The sequence below is a fragment of the Schistocerca americana genome, chromosome 10 (genome assembly GCF_021461395.2).
Source record: "Schistocerca americana isolate TAMUIC-IGC-003095 chromosome 10, iqSchAmer2.1, whole genome shotgun sequence".
Lineage (NCBI taxonomy): Eukaryota > Metazoa > Arthropoda > Insecta > Orthoptera > Acrididae > Schistocerca > Schistocerca americana.
In genome coordinates this window covers 48594974-48621701 of record NC_060128.1, presented here as the reverse complement: position 1 = coordinate 48621701, position 26728 = coordinate 48594974, and the positions used below count along the sequence as shown (strand labels likewise).

The 26728-nt window shown below is 44.4% G+C and overlaps 1 protein-coding gene across 1 annotated transcript in view; it reads left to right on the top strand.

Annotated features, from left to right (window-relative positions):
- The window catches only part of LOC124552655 (serine/threonine-protein kinase 11-interacting protein), a 277366-nt gene that overhangs the window by 122658 nt on the left and 127980 nt on the right, over window positions 1-26728 (top strand). The window contains exons 9-11 of the mRNA XM_047126981.1: window positions 2191-2308; window positions 4700-4877; window positions 15272-15398. Coding sequence (XP_046982937.1) covers window positions 2191-2308; window positions 4700-4877; window positions 15272-15398 — 423 coding nt within the window. The remainder of the gene's footprint in view (window positions 1-2190; window positions 2309-4699; window positions 4878-15271; window positions 15399-26728) is intronic.

Sequence of the window (26728 nt, the reverse complement as noted above, 5' to 3'; positions counted from 1 at the left end):
AAATGCGTTGTCTGAAAGATATAAAATGGATATAAGACCTGGCATTCCTAGCTGATATAACTATACATCTGAATGATTTAAATCTGTCACTGCAGGGAAAAGGGCAGCTAATCGCTGACATGCATGACCAGATCAAAGTGTTCATGGAAAAGTCACGTTTATTTGACAGGCAGATGAGTAATGGACGTTTAACATTCTTCAGTCATCTTGCTTCTTTAAAACTACCTGAAGGTATTACTTTCGGCCATTACCAAGCAGACTTAAAGCAGCTCATCATGTCGTTTGAAACACGATTCCGAGACCTCACTAGTTTGGAAATGGAACTTAAGCTGTTCAGCACTCCTTTTTCAGTTTCCCCTGATGACTTGTCATCGTCACTTCAATTGGAGATTATTGATTTGCAAAATTCAACTTTGTTGAAAGAGAGGTACTACAACACGTTGGATTTGTCACGATGGTATCGTTCATTACAGCAAAAAACATTTCCCAAGCTTCACAACAATGCCGCTCAGATCACGTGCATGTTTGGATGTACGTATTGTTGTGAGCAGCTTTTCTCAGCAATGAAAAGAGTAAAAAGTAAGGAACGATCGTTTCTTCAGGATGCAACAATGATGGCCATCCTCCGCATTAACCCTGCGAACACTTTGACGCCTGATATTTCCGATCTTGTAATGAAAAGAAAATGTCAAGCTACAGAGGCCCAATAAATTTAGTACGCAATTTCTTGTAAAACAGTTGTTTCTTATTTATTTCCTGAACATCGTATTTCCCAGTGTAGCATGTCACCACGTCTTAGCATCTAAGAGTATGAGGTTGTCGATCTTGTAAGACGCAGCTAGCACATCAAAACGCTTGTCTTGCCGCCTGCCTCAGCCAGCCGTGCCACGTGCCGGAGTGCCGGCCCACTTGACTGGTCACAGCGAGCGACGCGGCTCCCTGGAGCAGGGAGCGCTCCGCGGCTCACAACGGAGCCGACGAGCTAGAACAGCCTGACATAGTGTATCTATGCATACATACTGGAATGTAAATGCTGATATTCACTGCTGGAGAATACTTAAGCAAGGTTCCAATTCTGCGAATGTGATCGATCAGTCGTATGTTCATAATTACCTGTACCTTTAAATCTTCTCTTTCTGCACTCGTGTCGCTCCTCGAAATGGTGGTCCTGCGGTGCAGTACCACTCGTAGATATATCGAACTTCACCACCTGCGGGAAAGCACTGTGATAGTGGAAAATTCTGTTTTTTCAACCCAGTAGCTACAAAATCACGTAACCACTTCTTTTCAAAATCCTTCTGTATTTAACGGTTCCCATAACACTTTCAACATATCAGTCAAACTTTCACATTTAAGCTCTCAATAACCAAACTTGTTAACAGAGAGATTGTCAATATTGCAGAGTCGAGAAGTAAGAAAGTAATTAATTATGTAATTCCGTACAGTCTTCTTTTGTTTTTCTTTTCGAAACAACAGGCACTGTTGCCCCGACCTCTTCTGCTTTGAGGTCCACAGCACCCCTGAGTTAAACATTGGCTCCTTCCCCTCCAGTAAACCACTCACGCTCAGTCGCGCCTTGTGGCTGTCTGGTGTGTACGTTAAAAGTAAGCACTGTACAGTCACACAAATTTTGTGTTTCGTATCTGCCCATAAAAATAAAAATTTCCACCCCGAATGCAGTCTTTCCTCTACTGCTACTTCTGTAAATTGAAGTTTGTACACGACCATCTTTCGTTGGCACAACAGGAGGGAAAAGGGAAATTTTGCAACCTCGAATAGCAACTTGTACCACCGCAATATTAAAGTCCACTACCAGGGCTTTTATGTATACGTTTGGCTAATCTCGTGACCCCCAGACTGGTGCCACAGTTGGGGTCGGCAAGAGCACCTGCAAACTGTGTTGCCACTACACTGGACAAGTCGTGCAGCTGTAGAGATACTTAGTGCTACCCCTGTAAAGCTGGAGTTACTGCAGGTCATTTAATGAGTAGCTATAAAAATAACCTGGTCATAGGCAGATAGAAGGGTGTACAAAATCAGTGTGGACTTTCCAATATTTACAGTATTTACCCACTGGTGTGTGTGTGTGTGTGTGAGAGAGAGAGAGAGAGAGAGAGAGAGAGAGAAATTTATTTTTATGTTTGACCAGTGATGTGACATGTGTGTAGCAGTTGATTGCTTTGGTTTCAGAGGAGGAAGCAGACGAGAGTGAGCAGCAGCTGTATGCAGTGCGGCGGCTGCTCTCGGCAGTGGGAAAGCAGCAGCAGCAGACCCAGCAACAGGAACTCTTCCTGGCCGTCACAGACAGGTAGGAAATGTCCGCACGGGCACTCCGGCACTCGCCGACACGCTTCCGCTTCTCCTGTCGAGTCGACGCCGTACGCATCCTCCGCCCGGTCGGGCCCGTCTCGTGTAAAGAGTAGCTAATTTACAGACTCGGTGCTGCAGAGAACTGACTAGATTAGATACGCAGTACGTTTTGGGGATGCGCGACGAGGACACTGTAGAAAATATCGATTTTGTGACGAAACCGGATGTAGAATTTCAGTGTTCTAATTTTCCTTCCACAGATCTGTAACAAAATTGCGTCCGAGGTCCTGCAAAATTATAGTTAATTGAAATACAAATAAGAATTATGTATTCAAAATGTTCAGAAGTTGCTTTACCAATTGTAGTGGGACTTTGATTTTGCTGCGCTACACTCGTTCCCTCAGATATAAATTATACCATCGCAGCTGTATGAGCACTCGACGGCAGAGAAAGTATATAAGAAAATGAAGGTACAAAAATTGTAACTCTTTTTGTTTTCTACCCGCTCTTGTCTCTTGAGAGCGGAAGCTTAACTTACTTATCAGTTAGTCTTGGTCGGATTAAGACGAAAAAACTTATTGATGTGCAGACGTATTGTGGAAGTTTGTATGAAATTTGGAGGATGGAAGCAGCAACGTAAAATACATTGCATTCAATATCAAGATGGTTTTGATTTGTATACATTAGTAATTCCTGGACAATGAAATTTATTGCAAAATTTTGGAGCAGCTACGACTTTTCACGCAGAAATGAAGCAGGAAATTTTTGGGGAACAAGACCTGGACGCTGCACGAGAGAAGATGTGTTAACATGGTAAAGGATGAACTCTTATCTACGCCATTTCCCCCTGTTAATCACATTTTGTTATTCTCTGTTCTTTTTCAAATAATTTTTGTAGTGGAAATTGGTTTGACTTTTGCTCAGAAACGCCACTAGGACCACCCCAACAATAGCTTTTCCGAATCACGAATTCCGATAACCTTTCTGTAATACGAAGTTCCGATTTGCATTTCAGTCTTTCCCTTTTTTCATGGTCATTAACGATTTTAAAACCCCCTTTTTATTCACCATTTCTTCCCACATTTTCAACCTTTTCTTTTCTTTTCTTCTCTTTTTCTTTTTTATTAACCACTACATTACAACCGCATTTGAGTTTACTCGAACGAGGCGGCACTTCCTCGTCAGTAGGTAAAGTCGCATCCACCAACCCGGACCTACTCTATCGACTGCCGGGGTCGCGGTATTCGTCACGAGGTTTTTTCTCGGCCTTACTCGAGGATAGTGTTCGCATTTCACCTCTGCTGTAGGACCTCGAAGACTCGCGACACCGTGTCGCCACGATACTGTCACTCGCGGTGTGCCAGGTTGGGTACAGCCGTGTGACAAAGTGTGGACACACAAAACGTACAATACAAACTTTGGAAAAAAAGCTTTGAGAGTTTTCACAAACTGCATCATTTGTTACATTCTTAACGGTCATTTATATAAATTGATTTTTTGTAATATTTTGTGAACTTTATTACCCTCTATATGGTGTTCTGAAGTGAATTTGCCTTTTGATATATTATATACGAGCGAGGTTTCTATGGATGCCGCCGCCTCTTACATCGCAATCTCCATCATTCACAGTCATTCCAGTCTCCTTCATTAATACCTCTCGCCGCCATTGCTTCATTGACGTCGTCTTTACAGCATCTCGCAGGTCTACCGCGCTTTCTTCTTTGATGTGGAGTCCATTGCCATACCCATTTTGGCCCTCTTGTGTCTGACATACGCTGTAAGTGACCATACCAGAGTAGGCGCTTCCGTTTTATGTAGTCTAGGATTGTGCTTTTGACATTCATAACCTCTCTGATCATATCATTTCTAACATGGTGAAGTCTGGAGTATCCACAATTCCGTCTCCAGAAATCCGTCTCGGAGTTTTGATACAATACTAAACTTTTTCACATATTCCCTTTCTTGGAGCTCTACATTGCAGCTTCTCCTCTGACTTCTGCCAGGAGCCTGCCTATCTGTACTTCCAGTTGACACCCAAAAAACGTTGTCAAAGCTCTGTTTTTCACTGGCAAATACGATGACAAGAACGGCTCTCTCGATCCCTCTTTCTTTAAAGCCTCGCATATAGTGGGGAATAGCAGGTCTGACAGTTCTGCAGATTTGGAAAGCTAGATTTTGAATCTCTAACTTCTGGAATTGTAGATGCCTCCTAGTCGAGAACCGAAGAAATGTTCGAAAAAATTGAAGGAAAGGAGAAGGAGTGTTAACGGGCTACAACTGTCGAAGGAAAAGTCGGTCTCAAACTACTACCAGAAAACTGTAAGATGTCTTGAAGATATCAGGTTACAGGTGACTTCCTAGAGTGGCCCACTCGTCCGTCTGCCCGCAGGCAGCTGAAGGAGCGCGACACGGCGACCGGCCGGCTGCTCTGCCGCTGGCAGTCGGAGGCCCTGCAGAGCTGCGAGCTGCTGTCTGCGGAGCCGGCACGCATCCGCGTCACGTTCGACACCGTCAAGCCAGACCGCCGCGAGAGGACTTACTTCGTCGAAGATGCCAAAGATGCTCAGGTAAATTGGTACTACTACTACTACTACTACTACTTCTACTAATAATAATAATAATAATAATAATAATACGTGATCAGGCCCAGTGGACCGCACGCATCTACAAGTTTCCTCCTCCACTGTATTCTGTGCATTACTGCTATCTGCCATCCATCCACATCTATTGACACTCGGTTTAAATCTTCACGGAGTCCATCCCCCCAACGCTTCTCGGGTCTCCCTGGCGGTCTCTTTCCTGCAGGTGTGAAATCCGTGAGCTTCCGAGGCCATCTGTGATCCTCCATCCGGGCCACATGGCCGGCCCACTGCATTCTTTTGGCTTTGACAGTTCCTCCTATATTGGGCTGCTGGTATAGTTCCTCGAGCTCTCGGTTGTATCTGATCCTCCGTTCCCCTGTATCTGCATCCGGAACCGGACCGAAGATGTTCCGAAGCACTTTTCTCTCAAAAACGAGAAGCTTACGGAAGTCCCGTTTCCGGATACTCCACGTCTCACAGCCGTATAGAACAAGAGGCTGGATCGGGGTTTTGTACAGTCGAATCTTGAACTGTCTGGAGAGATATTTGGACCTAAGCAGTTGTGCTAGGCTGTGGTAAGATGGGTTTCCTGCTTGTATTCTGGCATTGATCTCTGCTTCACATGACGAGTTCTCAGTGAAAAGTGCCCCTAGGTATTTGAATTCTTGCACTCTCTTGTAGGAATGGTCCCCAACCTGCAGTGATTGTAGATGATCAGCAGTCTGACAATGACCACGCGTCATGACGAGGTACTCTGTCTTAGCTTTGTTTATGTTTAGCCCAAATTTGCTGGCAGCCTCCTTTAGCGCTTGGGTCATTTGCTCCAAATCCTCTTCCATCCTAGAGAGTAAACAGATGTCGTCTGCATAGGCTAAGTATTCCAGTCTCTTTCCTTCCATTTCAATCCCTTCGTTCTCTAGGAATGTCTCGCGTACGATCTTCTCGAGGGCAAAGTTCAACAGGATAGGGGACAACCCTTCTCCTTGCCTGAGTCCTGTCACAATTTCAAACTCCTCAGTTACATGATTTCCCATCTTCACCTTTGCACATGTTTCGTTCAGACAGATCTTTATAAGATTGATGAGTTTCTTTGCTATGCCAAACTCCCTTAAACAGTTGAGCAGGCTCTTGCGATGTATGCAATCGTAGGCCTTCTTAAAATCAACGAATAAAATATGCAAATCTTTACCATATTCACCCAGTTTCTCAGTGAGCTGCCGGAGCCTGAAGATGTGATCTACTGTTGACCGTCCTGGCCGGAAACCTCCCTGGTACTCCCCAATCACCGATTCTGACAGTGGCTGAATTCTATGTACGAGGCAATTGGACAGGATCTTATAGCAGATGTTAAGCAGGGCGATTCCTCGATAGTTGTCACATTTCAGTTTGTCGCCCTTCTTATGTATTGGACAAATGAGAGCTGTTTTCCATTCTCCTGGTAGTTCTTCTTTGCTCTATATTGCCTGTATCAGTCGGTGTATTTTTTCTTCAAGTTTCTCTCCTCCTGCCAGGATCATTTCAGCCTGTGTTCCATCTTCACCTATACTCTTATTCTGTTTAAGGTGTCTGGTTCTGGTTTTTATCTCATCCAGGGTAGGTGGGGGATAGTCTGCATTGTCTGTAATTGGGTACTTGAATCAAACTGCAGTTTGGGTTCATCACAATATAGCAGCTGTCGGAAGTACTCTTTCCATCTCCAGCTCTCAGGTAAATTGGTGGTCAATAAAAAAATCTGTATTTTATTTGCGTCATTTTAAGCTTTGCCGGTACCACTGACGAGCATTACGTAGGTATGTGAGCTATTGTAGTTCCTAAGTTGTGGTAGAAAATGTAGAAATGTTGCTGTGAATAAAGATAATGGCAGCTTAACAGGTAAATTGTAATATAATCTTCACAGGCGTCTTGCCACGCAAAATTGCGGTGCAATTTCGACATTTTGGGAAGGATACTTTCTCTTGGAAGCTAGATTAAGGAAAGGCAAACCTACATTTATAGCATTTGTAGACTTGGAGATGGTTTTTGACAATGTTGACTGGAATACTCTCTTTCATATTCTGAAGGTGGCAGGGGTAAAATACAGGGAGCGAAAGGCTATTTACAATTTCTACAGAAACCAGATGGCAGTTATAAGAGTCGAGGGACATGAAAGGGAAGCAGTGGTTGGGAAGGGAATGAGACAGGGTTGTAGCCTTTCCCCAATGTTATTCAATCTGTATATTGAGCAAGCAGTGAAGGAAACAAAAGAAAAATTCGGAGTAGGTATTAAAATCCACGGAGAAGAAATAAGAACTTTGAGGTTCACCGATGACATTGTAATTCTGTCAGAGACAGCAAAGGACTTGGAAGAGCAGTTGAACGGAATGGACAGTGTCTTGAAAGGAGTGTGTAAGATGAACATCAACAAAAGCAAAACGAGGATAATGGAATGTAGTCGAATTAAATGGGGTGATGCTGAGGGAATTAGATTAGGAAATGAGACACTTAAAGTAGTAAAGGAGTTTTGCTATTTGGGGAGCAAAATAACTGATGATGGTCGAAGTAGAGAGGATATAAAATGTAGACTGTCAATGGCAAGGAAACCGTTTCTGAAGAAGAGAAATTTGTTAACATCGAGTATAGATTTAACTGTCAGGAAGTCGTTTCTGAAAGTATTTGTATGGAGTGTAGCCATGTACGGAAGTGAAACGTGGACGATAAATAGTTTAGACAAGAACAGAATAGAAGCTTTCGAAATGTGGTGCTACAGAAGAATGCTGAAGATTAGATGGGTAGATCACATAACTAATGAGGAAGTACTGAATAGGATTGGGGAGAAGAGGAGTTTGTGGCACAACTTGGCTAGAAGAACGGATCGGTTGGTAGGGCATGTTCTGAGGGATCGAGGGATCACCAATTTAGTACTGGAGGGCAGCGTGGAGGGTAAAAATCTTAGATGGAGACCAAGAGATGAATACACTAAGCAGATCCAGAAGGATGTAGGTTGCAGTAGGTACTGGGAGATGAAGTAGCTTGCACAGGATAGCGTATCACGGAGAGCTGCATCAAACCAGTCTCAGGACTGAAGACCACAACAACAACACTCTCTCTTTCCATCTTGTGTTAAAGTGTCGTCATATCGCAGTCGGTCTCCTCGTACAAGTATTGCTGGCGAGCGCTCGAATCTCATGATGGCCACTCGATGACAGTTTGACAGTGGCTCGTCCGCCGGCAGCTCAATTCTGCTGTCCGTCTTATTGCGCGAGAGGCCGGTGCCCGAGCTGTACTGAGAACGGTATTGACGAGATTTGTTGACACTCGTATCTCGGATGTCTGCTTAATGGTGCTATACTGGAAACTGTTAGCCGAGCCGATGACAGACGTCTTTTTGATTATGGAGGCAGTCCAGATACTAGTGTTGCCAAATCTCTTTAATTGACGTAGGGTTTCTGCTGTCGGCGAAGCTTGGCATTCGGTGTCTGGAGCGATAAGACGGGAGGAGCGGTGGTCTGCAGTGGCGGACGACAGGTGTGAGTCGCCAGCTACGTATACGGGCAGTCCGGCTGCCGTCGAGCAGCCGTCACGAGATTTAAAAGCCGGCTGCCTGTGTTTGTTAAAGGAGACGGACTGCGATACGCGGATACTTTGCCAGATGGTGGAAACAGAAAGCTGGCACTCCAAAAAATGCCCACACTGCGACCTTGTCCTGCGAGAAACCCGGTAAGATTTTATAGTGTCAAGAAATGTGTACAGGTAAATCGTTAATATGTGTAACAGTATTTGTTAATATCTGTAATAAGAGTCGAATCTGAGGTGTCTAAGTAGGAAGGTGTACAGTGTGCCACAGTATAGGTTATATGCAATGAAATGTATAAATGTGACCTATCAATTGGAGGAAATGTATTTGCAACATTTTGTTGGGAAAGAGCTAGCAATTTAGCTTTAATAATTTTTTTTTTTTTTAATTTCTGTCACATTTGCATTTATTTTACATAATGGTGACTAGTTTCAGACGGAGCCATTCATTTTCAAACCAGACATGCAGAACAGTACAATATTAGGAAGATGTTTAATGAAATAACATTAACACATTATAACTTGAACAGTTCTTAACAATTCAATTAACTTTATTTTAGGGCCCCTAGTGTGGGTTAACATAATCGGGTGACTTCGGTACTGTCCCCCTCGTCTTTCCTACCCCACATCGTGTAGTTACATTACAATTGCATTTGCTGTCGGTCAGAATGTCGTAACGAAAGATGTAAGAAGGAAATGGCACGCATGAGGAGCACGGATACAGGGCGAGAAATTGGTGACACCTGTCGACTCAACGTGAACTTGTTTGTAGCGTGTGCAGTCAGTACAGTATCGCCTGTTAAATGAATCGCATTGTAATACGAATTCTCTCCATCTGTTCTAAAACTGTGTCGTGTGGACATTACCCGAGTATGTCAGTGGAATTTTGCTTTAAGTAGCACTTTTAGTGCAGGTATTTTAAAAATAAAATATGTTAATTGTGCTATTAAGAACTGTTCAAGTTATACGATTTTGATGATATTTTGCTAGAAGTTTTCAAAGTCATGCAATGTTCTGTAGATCTGGTTTTAAAATGAACGACTTTGTTTGAAACTAGTCACCAGTGTAAAATACGTGCAACTGTGACAGGAATTTTAAACAAAGAATTGGAAGAAACGCGTACACACGGTTACACGAAAAGGACATAAGAATGAATGCTGTCAGAGATGCCAGGCACGAATAGGTGAAGCATCTTCACTATTCACAGCTAAAACACCCCGTCGCAAAACGGACACGACTCAGAGTGCAGCTTCACAGCTCCAGTTCTGGTGAGGTCCGACTTCCATTCCGTCACACGAGAGAGAGCGGTCTCAGAAGCACTTGCCGGGCTGTACCGCAGGGTCTGTAGGGGAAGGTGGAGCAGGGGGAGGAAGGCACTTGTGGAACCGAAGCTGCAGCGGTCGGAACCGAAGCTGCAGCGGTCGGACTGCCCGTACGGTAGAAGTACTGGCAGGTGCCTGACACGGAGGTAGGAGGAATCGAACCTGTGGCCACAGAATTCCGAGCCCATAGGACAGTCACCTGTTAGCGCGATTACCACAGAGCGGTACAACTAAAACAGAGCAATTGTGTGAACATGTCAAAAATGTGAATAATCACTTATAAAAATATCCTCAACTTTTGCTTGCAAAAGACATGTGGCACTGACGAGTTCTGAACTCAATCTAACCTAAGTGCTGCAGTTTAGCCAGTCTCTCAATAGCTAAACACTCCGATCGATGTTCGACATTCAGTGTAAACTGTACGACGACTACAACCGGTCGACACTGTAGGAACAGTGGAAAGGTACAGCTTAAAGTGACGAGGGATGCTCGAGTGTGAGCGTGCGCTCGGTGTACGAATGTCACCCCGTGAACTATTTGACAGAACATATGTATCGAATAGTTCTGGGTTTTGGTGCTCCCTGTGGAGGCAGACCTAAGTATTGCTGAGGTGAGTGACCTACTTGAACATCTTATGCAGAAACGTGAAGTACGAACCCCATCTAGAGTGCGGCTAGCCACACTAAATGTGGAGCATCACACTGTTACTGCCCAGTGTAGGGCATCTTCTGAAGATGACACTGCGTACCACATCCGGTGGAGACACAACAGCAGCTGTGGAACAGGTAGCCAAATACACAATCCCCAGTGGAAAACCTCAGATAACAAATGAGATAATGTTAATAACGGAAATTCCTGGACGGAACAGTATGTACAATAGGTGAAAAGTAACCACCCGTGGTGGATCGATTCGTGAAGCACAGAAACACCTGACAGAAAAGAGCGTTCACACTAGCACTCGAGGAGTAACTCTGTATCTAGCAACTACCGTATTCACACACACGACCACACAGACACCCACACACACACTCCTGTGGCCAGGGCACGACTAATTGTCGGTACTCGATTATCAAAAGCGGTCGCGCGAGCTGGAGGAGATGGGGAGAGGAAGGAGTCTCGCGGCTGCGCAACAAGACGACAAAAGTACTCGGTGCCGTGAGTCCACGTGTGGCCGGATAGGAAGAATTCCCCCAGATAGCCCAGAAATAAGTTGCCACAGGATGGCGTCGTGCGAGTACCCATGGCAGCACTGTAGATTACCTTATAGATTTGCATTTAAAAAGTGGAATAAGTGTAGGTCAGCATGTGGTTGGCTAGGAGGCTCAGGAAAGAGGTAGTCAGTTCAGTGTCGGGAGGACGTCGGGAAAGGTAGTGTTCCAGGGCTGTGAGGTACTGTGGAGAGCTGGTGAAGGAAGTGAGCAATGTCTCAAATGTAGAGGATGGGGGGGGGGGGGGGGGGTCGAGAAGTTTCGGTCGACGAAGAGAGAGGTTCATTTTTCATTTTGTTCTGCCAGGTAAGGGTAGGAAGTCAGCAGCTGCAGGGTCGTCTGACCGGAGACCTGTCTCTTTCCCACAGCTCTCGCCCCACCTCCATCAGTTCAGGCAGCTGCTTCCGGTAATCGATGAGTGTACGTTTGTGCATCTGTATCGTTGTGTGTGTACTTTTCACTGCAAATACTGAGTGGCTGACCTGGCTCAGGGTGCACGATCACAGTTGCCTATCTAAAGACTTTCTGGAGAAACAAAAATTTAATTTTCACTATTTCGTATAAGTATTGACCCAGTTCAAAAATTTAAAATGCTGTCATAATCTGTTCATAATTCAAACCTTTGCAAAACTTTTTTCCACAAAATGATGAAGGGAAAAGTTTTAACACTTCCTACGTATTTGCCGCTCATGCATTAAAACTTTGCCCGCGTCGGACAGGATGTGTTAATTTATTATTTCTTTAGTACCAACTTTGTTTGTCACACATTTTGTGGGCACTACGTACACGTGCCACTCAGTGTACGCACAAAATTACATCACCGTACGATACGTAGTTGTGGAAATATGTCGTCACCGATGTCGAGACGAGTAAAAGAACTACACAGCTTTTGCTACCCCTACTGTATACGTCGAGTGTTCGACAGTGAGAGTATTCGTGCCTTCCAATAAAGTTTAAACGTAATTTGAATTTACGGGTCGAGTCTAATTGACCGAAGCAGAAAATATAAAAATGCAGAAAGTGAAGCAGGCAAAAGAGCATACAGACGTCTAAAAAAAGACATTGACAGGGAGTAAAAATTGTCACAGCAGTGCCGACTAGAGGACAAATGCGAGGCTGTGGAATCGTGTTTTTACGGGAAAGATATACACCGATCACGACCCGTCACGGTGCGGAAGCAGTGAGGCCTCGGTAGGTCCCCGGAGGGAATCGGTACGACATCTGCACGCGCGAGTCACCTAATTCCCGTAAATTCTGGGGACGGGGGCAACGAGATGTGACGCCATGTTCAGCCGCATCCCCGACGAGTTCGATCAGGTTCAGATCTGGTGATTTGGGGGGCCATCACGACAATTGTAATTCACCACTGTGTTTCTCGAACCACTCCAGCACACTCCCGGCATTGTGACACGGTGCATTATCTTGTGGAAATGTCACTGCCGTCGGGAGACACGAAGGGATGTACGTGGTCTGCAACCGGTGTACGATACTCCTCGGCTGACACGGTGCCTCGCACGAGTCCCACTGGAACCACGGACGGCCAAGTGAATGTTCCCCAGAGCGTAATGGAGCCACAGCTGGCTCGTCTCTGTCCCGCAGTACAGGTGTCGAGGAGCTGTCCTCCGTGAAGATTACGGATTCACACCCTTCTGTCAGAACGGTGAAGAAGTTGTCGGTATTTGTCAGACCGTGCGGCACAGACACTCTGCCACTGCACCGGCGCCCAGTGCCGACGGTCACGTGCACATTTCGGTCGTAGTTGCCGATGTCGCAGTTTTAACATTTGCACGTACTTCGGCTGTGGAGGCCTGTCGTTAGGAGTGTTCTGTGCACTGTACTTTCGGATACACTCGTGCTCTGCCAGTGTTAAAGTCCGATGTCAGTTTCGCCACAGTTCGCCGACCGTCCCGTCCTACCGGTCTGCCCGGCCTGTGACGGATGTCTGTAATGAGAGGTGCCCACCTCATCCCACATCTGGATCTGGTTTCACCGCAGTTTTGCCACGTGTCGGAGACAGTCACCACGGCACACTTCCGACACCTGACAAGTTGTTCAGTTTCCGAAATCCTCGTGCCGAACCTTCAGGCCGACGAAACTCGGATAGATCGCGCACCTTCTCCGGTCTGTATGCGGACAGCACGGTTACTGATACTGTGTGTTTGACTGCCGGTCAGTCCTGTACCAGTGACACCACTATTGTCTGGACAGGTTTATATCGATAATAGGTCAGTGGTCGTGTTCTGCCCAATTGGTATGTGGTAACTGTAGCAATATAAAAGAGACTGTCCAGAGGAAAGAGAAGCAACTGTCTGAATGTTGAGAGCTCAAATGGTGAACCAGTTAGTTTGTTACATGTTCCGTAGGTCATTAATACTGGACAACTCTTCTTTCTAAATGAAGTGGAACAAGTCAGTTTACAGGATATGTATACATTATTGGTGATAACATTTATGAATACATTAGTTTTTAGTTTTACTCGTGTAACTACAATTAAAAATTATACAGAATGCCTTTCTGAGCCCCTGACAGCTTTGAGAGAGGGTAATAAAGGTCACTTTTACTTCTGTTGTTGTAGGTGTAGAAATAATTAATCTTCTCAAATTGTAATGGATTAGGTATTTACCACATATGTATTTCTGTGGTGCAGTTAAAATGTAGATTATTTACACTCCCAGGAAAGAGAGTTTCTCGAGGAGGAACATAGATGATCATATGGGGCACACCCGTATTACTTTTACTGCTTGCTTTTGGTGCAATCAGTGCTCTCTTTCTAAGTGACGAGTTACCAAAAAGATTATTCCGTAAGACATTATTAAGTGCAATTATGCAAAATATATCAGCAGGTCGATTCATTTGTTTCCGAGACTAGCAATTATACAAAGAGCAAAAGTAGGTGAACTTATTTGATTGAGCAGCTCAGTCCTATGCTTCTTCCACTTCCAAGTTTTCGTCAATAAGTACACCTAACAAACTGGACCATCTACTGACTCCTGCTCACGTGCTGCATCAGTTTTTTTGTTTAACTCTGTTTATTGTACAGAATTGAATGTAGTGCGTTTTTTCAGATTAGACGGATAGTGTATTTTCAGAGAACCGCTTACCATTCTTTGAAAAACATCCTTAACAGTTTCTTCTGTCGCTTCCTCTCTAACAGGATTATTTAGAATACTTCTATCGTCTGCAACCGGTACCGATTCTCTTTGTCGAATGTTATGTGAAAAGTCATTCGTGTGTATTAAGAATTGGAGTGGACTCAAAATGGAACACTTTGAGATTCCCTGTGTGATTTCTTTCCAGTCAGTAAAGTGTGTGGCCCTTCCGACAGTGTGCAAATTACTTGGCGTAACTTTATTTTCATTCTGTCTGTTAACTGTGACTCAAACCAGTTGTGTGTAAAGCCTTCAGTCGAATAACACTCGAGTTTTCCGGAGACTGTAACATAATCTGCACAATCGAACTCCTCGGAACGATCACTAAAAAATACCGAAAGCCAATATTCTGTCCCTACACCACTCCCAACCCCACACCTCGCCACGAGTGTCGTATCTGTGTCAATCACCCAGCACTTCCTGTTCCAGTCCTGTCACAGATTTACCCTACTCCATCAGGGGCTGGGCCACCTGTAAAAGCAGCCGTGTCATTTACCAGCTTTTATTCTACAGAAGTGTGCAATATTCCGGGACAAAAATCTGTAACAGGTTGCCAGTGAGGGTAAGTTAGGAAATTGAAGATTCCCAGATATTTAAACAAAAAGTAAAAGGATAACTCATTAGCCATGTCTTCTAGAATATATCTGCTTACTTCGACTTTGGAATATAAATTCTGTCTAACTCTAATATTTCTGTCATATAGAATGTGACTTTGCCACCATGTAGACAGCTAACACTGCTTTGTGTAAAGTTAAAATGCTTTGTTTGAAGAATTTGATGATAACAGCATTTGAATAGAACAACAGTAGGAACAGTGTCTCCCCTCCTTCAAAATACCAATTATTTCCTAATGTGCTTATATAAAATAATCTAGACATCAATTGCACAATCACCCGTTCGAGTGCGTTATAGCTCTAGTCAGAATGCTACACAGCAGCGGCTGTCCCCGCCGTCAGTGTACAGCTCTACTCGTTCTGTGTCCCTGGAGGCTCTCCTGTGAGACCGGACTGGCAGAATGTGACGTGTGAATGAATGAAAGGGAAAAGAGGCAATATTAGTGTCCCTTCTAAGCCAGGCGGAGAAATATCACCTCGCTCTAGTGTGCTGTTACAGCTCATCCCCTCGGTATTTGCTCGTTTTGTTTTCAGCACCTGCTACAAACCCTGAGGGCCATCCTGGACGAGAGGCCGCTGCAGGCGAACAACCTGAGCGTCTTCCGCTGCATGAAGTGCTCGTCGCAGTTCTCTGAGGAAGTAGAGTCTCCCCTGGTTCCCGGTGAGTTTCTGCTCCGCACCGGACGTTAGTTTCCTCTCTCTGAGTTGTTAAAGTGTGCTCCAGGTACTCACATTCTTCCAGGCTCTGCGCTGCAGTCATCTTTTCACCTCGGAGTTGTTAAATGTGATTCACATCTTACAGGAGTACATTGGATTGCATCTCATTGTTGCAAAAGACAGATACTTCTTACATTAGCTCTGTTGACCGAGCAGGTAACTGCACGTTCTGTACTGTCACTGATGCATTCTGATTTTATTGGCGTACCAGATGTCATACTGTAACAATACGAGTCAAGATAGATGTAACGGAACTTGAATAGTGTAGTTGCCTCTATTGGTTATGATAGAGAGATCGATCTTTCGGTCCTGTCTGTATATTTAAATATAATATTGCACGAATAAAGGCTGGGCGAGTGTAAAGCTATCGTTACAAACGCACACCGCGCAATTTGTTACGACTTGGTCGGTCATAATAATAATAACATGCTTTTGAATACAATTAAAATATAACGCCGATACCTGTTTAGTGTTATTAACGCCGATACCTGTTTAGTGTTATTGGAAATAATATGTAGTAAATTAATGAGTAAGTTAGCCGATCCTATAAGAAGAGGTAAAATTGGGCATATCGAGGTGCTTTATATCGACGAAGTCGATGATACGGCGTCATATTTTTTTTTTTTTTTTTTTTTTTTTCGTTTACTCTTAGAAATAAACAAGTAAAGAAGTGCTAATTGAGTGTAGTGAAAAAATATAGGGGTGTGTTTTAAATAACCACGGTATACAATCAGAGTAACAAAAGGACATTTAGTTACACGAAATCGTGGATAGCGAAGTGTGGTCATTAAATTGAGTACATCTACATGGCGGTCAATTCGGGGATAAATCTATACGCATCTCACGAGGGACACGGTATTGAGACCGTTTTCTTTTTTATTATATCGTGGAGAGCGGACTCCAATTTATGAAAAGGAGAAAAACGTTAACTTTTACGCGAACTCTTAATAACTGCGGATCGGAGAGAAAAGTGTGTAATTGTCTTACATCCAACAAACATTCGTGGAGGCGGTGGCTAAACTAGAAGAGTCAATTACAAAATACTGTTTCATTATCATTGACTGTTGGTGTACTGTTCATCAAAGGGTTTCGATGGAACTTCGGAGTTAGGGTTTAGACACTTGTATATACTCCACATTAGATTGTGAATGAGTGGTGATTGCAAAATAAAACTGTGAACAAAGTTACGTTAAATAAAACAGAAAAAACAAGACCTGTAACATTTCTTATCATTGTACGAAGCCTTTATACACGATCGTTACGATAATTTGCTTTGAAGGGATCTCGTTACGAGTTAGCTTTTGGGGACCTGGTCAAGAGGGGGTAGTTCGTAGATCCTAACTACTGCAGCTATTCTCGAATCAGGTGCTACTGTGACCGTTGTGTGTTGTCAATGACTTAAGGTTACCTTATCTCATGCTCTAAGATCGACGCGCCTTTCCACTTGGTATAGCGGTGCCTCACGGCAACAACAACAATGCTGACGATGAAGGAAGATACGGTAGAATATGACAGTGTTGCAAATGAAAATGGGGCTCAAGAATTTGTGTCTGTTGTGATCTTTTGGCTCGAGTACGAGTCGGGCGAGCTTTGTAGGACTGTCGACAGATTTTTATACTGCGGAGATTATTATCGAAGTGACTTTTGCAAAATTTTATATTGAGGAGTATTTTGTGGAGTTCAGATATGGTATTACCAAACTTATCTCGTGGCTTGTCTGGGAATGATGACTGGGCATTTTGGTACTCCTCTGTTGGCTTTTGAACTCTGAGCTGGCCAATAAATTCGAGTAAATCAAATTGAAGTTTCAAGAAAATCAGTTTTAGATAATAACACGATTTCAGACTGTGTAAACATGCGACAATGGACTTGTGGTGGAGCTTAACTGGCTAATAAGTAATGTAGGTCACAATAGAAGGAAGAAAATTGTTTTTGTCTTAATTTTCTCTGACAGCTGTTATCATAACATATCCTCAGTTAGTAGATCTCAGTGAAATGGTGGTGCAGATGTGTTTAGATGTGTTCGGATAAGGAAACTAATTTAAGAAGCATGTTGTCTTTTGCAAAAACACATAAATAAATCCCATAATATGTTTTGTAATTGCAGCTGTTGTTACAGGATCGGAAGGCAAAGGATTCTTACTTGTAAGTTAGTTCCATCTTCTGTATATGTACTTTCTCCATTATATAGTTTCTTAGAACTGTGAGATATAGAGTAGTGTAGAAGCTGGACAGATATACGTGTGAGTGAGAAGTTTTACACTTGGCTGTGGTCGATCTCGTGAACTACTTTTTGGTGTACGGGGCTGTAAGATGACGAGAATATGTACCCTGTCCTCTACTGTTTCTCATCTACGTTACGTATTTACCTCCATGCTCCAGCAGTGTGATCAACTTCACAACATCTGCCCACAATGCGTGTCATCGTAGAGACCCGTGCCGACTGATCGCTGCCAGATACTCTGCACTGGTCCTCAATAAATCCACAGTCAATAAGACTCGGCAAGACAAACTACATTTGGATCTGCTCGACAACAGGAGCTCATCATATGTCGTTATTCCACAAGGAGGTTGGCCAATACGAAGAGCTCATTTTACAAAATTCTCAGGCATCCTGATTGTTAACAGGGGGGTCAGTTGGCACCACACACCCATCAAATGTCTAAAAATCTGTGCTCGCCAGCATTTTCTGTCAGGATAATCTCCAATATTGGACATACCTGTGTCCCACAGTCTCTGTATTTTGGTCGCTTCCACTCATTCCTATGAGACAGAATAGTTGTCTGGGGCAACTCACCGATGTCAAAAAAAAGTACGTATCGCACAGAATTACGTGCAGAGTGCCTCCGTGAACTTCCTAGCGCAATCCTCAGAATGGAGTAAAATATGGGAGCACCAAAATCTTGGATGCAGTTTGAGTGATATCGTGTCCCTGTGCGGTAATACATTGTTTGAAAGTGAATTAAATGCTTTTAGGATTGTAGGAAAATTCAGTTGAAAAAAAAAAAAATGACGTGCCTTCAGGAGGGAAAACGTTACTGCTGGTGATACACACAAATAAAAGTAGTAGCTAAAGTGACGTCATTTTACTATCTCAAATATGGCTGTTAATAGCAACTGTGAGTAAGCTTAAATTAAAGTTCAGTGAATGCTGTCAGACAACAAACAAAACAAAATATACAAACAAATGTTCTTTATTGACCTGTGAGATAATCACCACCCGCAACAACTCACTTTTGACAATGTTCGCACAGTTTCTGGAAACTATCAACAAAGGTCTCCTGTGGAATCGATCCCAGAACGGCTGTCACACGATCTTTGATGGCATTCACGTCTGCACAGCATTCACCTTTCGTGACCGCCTTGAAGCGGGGAAACAGGAAGAAGTCTGCAGGAGGCAGATCAGGGGAGTACGGAGAGCATTCGAGAACAGTTGCCATCTTCCGTGCCAGGCATTGGTGCTCACGGATCGTGCAGTATGCAGGTGCATTGTCGTGGAGGAGCATCCATTTTTCAGTCCTCTGCAACCCCGGCTGAGCGCACCGGATACGCTATAGCACTCAGTTCGAGAGAGACTGGTAAAATGCAGCATTAGTGGTTTGACCTGCAGGAACAAATTTCTTGTGGACGATGCCGTTGTTGTCGAAGAAGGCAATCACCTCGGATTTTTGCAGACGGCTTTTTTGTGGCCGCAGGGAGTGCGGTGAACACTGTGACAGTGATTGCAGTTTTGATTCCGAATCGAACTGGTAGCACCTGGTCTCGTCTCTCGTGACAGTGGTGTTCAGAAGCAATGGATCCCGGTCACACGTGGAAATGGAATCACCAGAAGTTTCCATCTGTTTTGCTTTTTGCTCGTGTGCGAGGCAGTGCGGCAGAAATTGGGAGCGGGTCTTCCGCTTACCCAAATCGTCGCTGGCAGTGGTGTGCACCGTGTCATTGCTAATACCCTATTCCTCTGCAGTCAGTGTGAGAGTCCTTCGCCGATTTTGTGCCGGCATTTGTCACAATTTCTCAATCTTTCCCGGGGTACTGCTCGTCGACGGCCCGATCGAACTTGGCTTGTCCTCGGTTTTTCCTTCCCTTCACGGAAGCGTATAAACTGTTCGCAAACACATTTTCTGGTCACGGCTTCCCTCCCGTGCAGCTGCACCAACATTCTGTGTCTCTGTTGAAGTCTTCCCCTGTTTGTAGTAGAACTTGATGTTTACACATTGCTCCATTGCACTGTGACACTTTCTCTTACACTGACTACATTCAACTGGTCACAATCTGTTTACGTATCCAGACACGTGCAGTGCTCGCCTCGTATCGATTCTCCTCGAGTCTCTGAAGACCCACACACGTGCGCACACGCGTGCCGAGTTGCCGTTCAGATTTGACACCGTTCACCGAACTTTTTAGACACACCACGTAAAGTAAACAGTCATTCAGTTGCCAGAAGTTTAAATAAATAAACTTGATCTGCTATACGATGCTAAATGAATAAACTCCAGCAGTCGATTGGCTGTTTACTTCATTAATCGACGGTGACACTACCCGAGCTTATGGAACTACTTGTTGTTCCTTCCTCGTGGGGGAGAGGTGAGGTATATTGGAAAATCCAGTCAGTAAGAGCCACCTGTAGAGGGGTGGGAGGGTCAGAGGAAGGCGGTATACTGGTGAGCACTGAGGACGTAAGGACAGGGTGAGAGGTGGAGGCAGATGCAGATTCGTAACATCCACCTGCCGCTGGACCGTACCGGTAGAGTACTCTGTTCCTGTGATCTGTACTTTTCGCTCGTGCCGTGCCCACACCACGCTTCTACTGCCCCACCCTCACCCCCCTACCTCCTCATAATACAGTCTTTTTAGGCGTCATTTTAATGTTTTCTGCTATTTTTTAATTTCTCCGTCAAAGATAGCCGGTACTCTGTACGTTTAGTCTCACAGCTTTCCTGTACAATACCTATCGCAGTCGTTCACTGGCACACTGTGTGACGGATGACAGTTGTCGTCATTTCCTGACAGTGATCTTGTAGGCCAAAAATTGAGTTCTGAGATAAATAAAAATGGTAGAACATGTACAATCCGTCTTTCCATTGGTAAGTATGAGCCTTTTCTTTAACTGCACAAATCTACATTGCCTGAGAAAAACTGTGAAGCACCCAGAACAGGACAGCAAACTAAACGATTCTTCACAAATCGAGCGGGTATGTGATATTATTTCAGTGATTAGCAAATTGAGTGAAATTTATGAAGAAATTGGCAAAATAGTCCTCTTACCAGTATACAGTCACACCTCCTCTCACCCTGACGTGTCCACCAATTCAGTCGGAAGGGTGTCGTAAAGCCGTCGTATACTTTCCGGAGGCGGCTGGCCACAATTCCTGTAACACAACCCCAGTACTGCAAATAGTGACACCTGGACAGAGAAGATGTCCGAGCTGGTCTCGCATTCGCCCCGTCGGAGACACTTCTGGGGATCTCACCGGCCGTGGGCGTACCTCGGCGTCATGCAGACAGTGCGTACGAGCACGGTCCCGTCAAAAAATGGCACCACTGTACCGTCACACGAGAGGTAACGTTCGAGGACGCGGGACGTCTGTGACGTTCCACTCTGCCGTCAGAGTTCCCTCGATCACTAGCAGCCGTACTCGGCGGACCCCACACCGTGATGCGAGGAGTAACGGCAGCGTGCCTCTCCGAAACGTCAAAGAAATGGCACCTATCCCCGGGTCCCTGCCGTACTCGCTGACCGGCCGTCTAGGGTAGTGCAGAACTGCGATTTGTTTCCGAACACAGTGCAGTGACATTTGTCAGCCGTACGTGCTTCCCGGTCTCGGTAGCACTGCGAAAGCAATTGTTTGTGTTCTGGTGTTAATGGGAGCCCACTAGTGGGGCGGTAATTTCCTAGTTCGGATGTTGCTCGTCTCTTCCCGACGGTATCGAATGAGAGAGAATCTTGCAGGGAGTCCATTACTTGTTCTCAGACGGCAGGTGCAGATGTGAACGAGTTACGATCTGTGCAGTGTACAGTACAGTTGTCCTTCCTCGTGGTGATCAAATACAGTCGTTTGGAATGTCGGTGACGATTCTGCCCGCCGTCACATTCCGGTGCAGTCCCACATTGGCCACTGTCACGTAAGACTGCACCACGAATTTTTATATTACACAATTTGACCAGCTGGCCAAATGAAGACTCAAAATGAAGGTCCTTTCAAATCTGAGAGGTGCCAATAAAACAGTCTCACACGAGTATGTGGCATTTTTGTGTCATTTTGATGCTGTTCACACATCTTATATACCCCCCTCCCCTCCAGGCCAAACAACAACACTAAAGATGAATAATCTATTGCTCATTGATGGCCATCCTACCTGTCACAAAGAACTGCAACTCTAATAATTTACGCTAAACCCAATCAGTGGCGTGTATAGCCACATGTACAGCTATATGCAAGCTCCACAAGCCACGTTAGAGGGCATGACAGAGGGTACCCCCTACAACCACCTACTAGTAATTTCTTTTCCTGTTCTACCTACAAATAGAGCGAGGGAAAAAGCTTCGTGATCCGTACGCGATGTGTATGTCGGCAGCATCGAAAGTCGGTTCTCTAAATTTACTCGGTAGCGTTCCTCGGAAAGAGTGTCACCTTCCCTCCAGGTGTCTCCATTTGAGTTCCCAAAGCATCTCTGTAATTCTTGCTCGTTGCTCGAATGTGCCAGTAACAAGTCTAGCACCCAGCTCTGAATTGCTATGTCGTCTTCTTTTAATGTATCTACGTCTACATCTACATTTATATTCCGCAAGCCACCCAATGGTGCGTGGCGGAGGACACTTTACGTGCCACTGTCATTACCTCCCTTTCCTGTTCCAGTCGCGTACGGTTCGCGGGAAGAACGACTGCCAGAAAGCGTTTGTGCGCGCTCGAATCTCTCTAATTTTACATTTGTGATCTCCTCGGGAGGTATAAGTAGGGAGAAGCAATATATTCGATACATCATCCAGAAACACACCCTCTCAAAACCTGGACAGCAAGCTACACCGCGATGCAGAGCGCCTCTCTTGCAGAGTCTGCCACTCGAGTTTGCTAAACATCTCCGTAAAGCTATCACGCTTACCAAATAACCGTGTCACGAAACACGCCGCTCTTCTTTGGATCTTCTCTATCTCCTCCGTCAACCTGACCTGGTACGGATCCCACACTGACGAGCAATACTCAATTATAGGTCGAACGAGTGTTTTGTGAGCCACCTCCTTTGTTGATGGACTACATTTTCTAAGGACTCTCCCAATGAATCTCAACCTGGTACCCACCTTACCAACAATTAATTTTATACGATCATTCCACTTCAAATCGTTCCGCACGCACACTCCCAGATATTTCACAGAAGTAACTGCTAACAGTGTTTGTTCCTCTATCATATGATCATACAATAAAGGATCCTTCTTTCTATGTTTTCGCAATACATTACATTTGTCTATGTTAAGGGTCAGTTGCCACTCCCTGCACCAAGTGCCTATCCGCTGCAGATCTTCCCGCATTTCGCTGCAATTTTCTAATGCTGCAACTTCTCTGTATACTGCAGCATCATCCGCGAAAAGCCGCACGGAACTACCGACACTATCTACTAGGTCATTTATATATATTGTGAAAAGCAATGGTCCCATAACGCTCCCCTGTGGCACGCCAGAGGTTACCTTAATGTCTGTAGACGTCTGTCCATTGAGAACAACATGCTGTGTTCTGTTTGCTAAAAACTCTTCAATCCAGCCACACAGCTGGTCTGATATTCCGTAGGCTCTTACTTTGTTTATCAGATCCCAAACACTCGAGCAGTACTCGAGAGTAGGTCACACTAGCATTCTATAAGCAGCCTCCTTCACGCACGGAGTGCGCTTTCCCAAAATTCTTCCAATAAGCCGAAGTCGACCATTCACCTTCTCTACCACAATCCTCACATGCTCGTTCAATTTTACATCACTCTGTAATGTTACGTCCAGTCATTCAATGGACGTGACTGTGTCGAGCAGAACGCTACTGGTACTGTATTCGATCGTAATGGGTCTGTTTTTCTTATCGTCTGTATTAACTTATGTATTTACATTTAGAGTTAGCTGCTGTTCATTTCTCGTCTTCCTAGAGTCACTCGACACCGAACGACCGCATATTGCTGCCCACCCTGTCCACCGGATTATTAATGTGAATAGAAAATGATAGTGTCACACTTCCTTAGGGCACTCCTGTCGATCATCACATACCGGGTTCCGTTACTCGAGAAGCCTTCGAGCCACTCCCATATCTGCGAACTTATTCCGTATGTTCATACTTTTGTCGACAGTCTGCAGTGGGGCACCGCATTAAATGTTTTTCGGAAATCTAATAATATGGAATCTGTCTAGTACCCTTCATCCTTAGTTCCCAATATATCACATGAAAAAAGGGCAAGTAATACTTTCTAAGACTGTGCCGATTTGTAGGTTTATTCGGTCTCGGGGAAATTTACTCTATTTGAACTGAGAAAATTTCCCCAAATTAAGCAGTAAACCGATGTTTAGGATATCGGTCTGTAATTTTGTGAGTCTGTTCTTTCACACTTCTTATGCACGGGAGTCATCTGTACTTTTTCTCCGATCGCTTGAGAACGGTGAGAGATTTGCAATAAATGCGAGCGAAGTAAGGGACCGTATTGGGATTCCGTTTGGCAGCTTTTTGCTTTCAACTCCTTCAGTTGTTTCTCTACACCGGGGATGCTTATTACTGTATCGTCCTTACAGGAGTCTGTGCGACAGTCAAACGACAGTACGTTTGAAAAATCCTCGTACACGAATGATTTCTTAAACATGAAATTTAAAACTTAATCTTTCCTTTTGGTGTCTTCTACTGGCACACCAGTCAACAATGCCTCAGTGGCACTTAGTGATTTTACACAGGATCAGAATTTTCTTGGGTTCTCAGCCAGATCTTTTGCTAAGATATGCTGGTGATAGTTTTTGTAGGCTCGGTGCATATATCTTTTTACAGATACACTAATCTCTACTAACCTTCGCCTGTAGCCATTTGTCGCTTTCACTCTCAACCTGTGTGTGCGACAGCCTTTGTTTCCTCAGCATTTTCCGAATTTACAATCTGCTTAACCTTTTTTCCTGTTTGTCCATCGTATTGGAACTAAATTGTGTCAGTTACTGTCTAAGCGAGATGCTGACAACTGCCTATCGGCCCTTTGTAGTAGAAAGACTCTCCTATCCTTCTTGACTGATTTACGTGATGACATTACGGTCACCAGTCCCCGTCTGTATACTGAAGCTGTTGATAAGGTCAGGCCCCTTTGTAGCTACAAAGTCTAAAATATTTCCGTTACGTTTGGGCTGCCAATCTAGCTGCTAGAGACAGTTCTCAGAAGACGTGTTCAAAAGTACTTTGCAAACCTGCCCATCTGTAGCACTCTGGAATGAATCTGTAGGTGTGCCAGTCTATACTCAGTAGGTTAAAGTCCCTTCAAATTAGTGTTGCACGATCTGGTTATTTATGCCCTACTGACCGTACATTTTCTTTGAACGATTCTACAAGTGCCACTGTGGAATTTGGTGGCCAGTAAAAACGTCCACAACAATTAACATCGATTTCACCTAGACCTCTTTTACTTGCTTATTGTCTAGCAAGTGTTTGTCGGAGTACCTCAAGCTACTGCCTAGCCTAAAAACGTGCTCTCCTCGAGTACTCCGCTACCCGAGTAGCTGTTCCCTCTGTGAAGTGCGCCCCTGACATATTGAGAGGAGTCCTACAGATCCGCACACGATAATACCAGTCCGGAAACCCGCATCCGAGACCGTCGCAGAGCTGACAGAGTCTCTTATCGTGACCCTTCACTCGGCTGCGAACCGGAGGACCCCGGTCGGCCCCGGGAACAGTGTAGTGACGAGTGAGCTCTGCTCACACCCTGCACGTGAGGCCGGCAGTCTTCGCCACCTCTGGCAGCTGCCCGTAAGGCCCGGGGACGGCCTCGGAATCCACACGACAGGTGTCCCGGTGCCAACGTGAGCCACGACTCGCAGACGACTGCACCCCGTTATAGTGGTTACTAAAAAAGTAAAAGAGAAGAAAAGGTTGAAAATGTGCGAAGAAATGGTGAATAAAAAGAGGTTTTAAAATCATTAATGACAGTGAAAAAGGGAAAGAATGAAATGCAAATCGAACTTCGAACTACAGAAAAGCTATCGGACTTCGTGATTCGGAAAAGCTATTGTTGGGGTGGTCCTTGTGGCGTTTCTGAGCAAAAGTCAAACCAATTTCCACAACAAAAATTATTTGAAAGAGAACAGAGAATAACAGAATGTGATTAACAGGGGGAAATGGTGTAGATAAGAGTAGATTCATTACCAAGTTAATATGTCTTCTCTCGTGCGGCGTTCAGGTCTTGTTCTCCAACGATCTCCTGCTTCATTTTTGCGTGAAAAAGTCGTAGCTGCTCCAAAATTTTGCAGTAAATTTCATCGTCCATGAATTACTAATGTCTACAAATTGAAACCATCTTGATCTTGAATGCAATGTATTTTACGGCTGCTTCCATCCTCCAAATTTCATACAAGCTTCCACAATACTATATGTCCGCACATCAATAAGTTTTTACGTCTTAATCAGACCGAGACTAACGAATAAGTTTTTACGTCTGAATCATACCGAGACTAGCGAATAAGTGAAGTTAAGCTTTCACTCTCAAGAGACTAATAGCGGGTAGCAAACAAAAAGGGTTACAGTTTTTGTACCTTCATTTTCTTATAAATATTTTCTCTGCCATCGAGCGCTCATACAGCTGCGACGGTATAATTTATACTTGAGGGAACGAGTGTAGTGCGGCGAAATTCAAAGTCCTGCTGCACTGTATGCTTGATAGCTGCATCCCTTAATCAGATGAAGCCTCCTGGCAGATATACTGAATGTATATCTTTCTCATTGGCCCCGAGTACTACCTCCCTGAGGGGTTATGTAACATGTTCCCGATAACTAGCAAATATGTTCACCAATTCTGCAGCAAACAAAAGTTAGGGATATTGGTCTGTAATTCTGTGAGGTCGACAGGAAGTGCAAAATGGCTAAGTAGGGATGGCTAGAGGACAAATGTAATGATGTAGAGGCTTATCTCACTAGGGTAAGATAGATACTGCCTACAGGAAAATTAAAGAGACCTTTGAAGAAAAGAGAACCACTTGTATGAATATCAAGAGCTCAGATGGAAACACAGTTCTAAGCAAAGAAGGGAAAGCAGAAAGGTGGAAGGAGTATATAGAGGGCC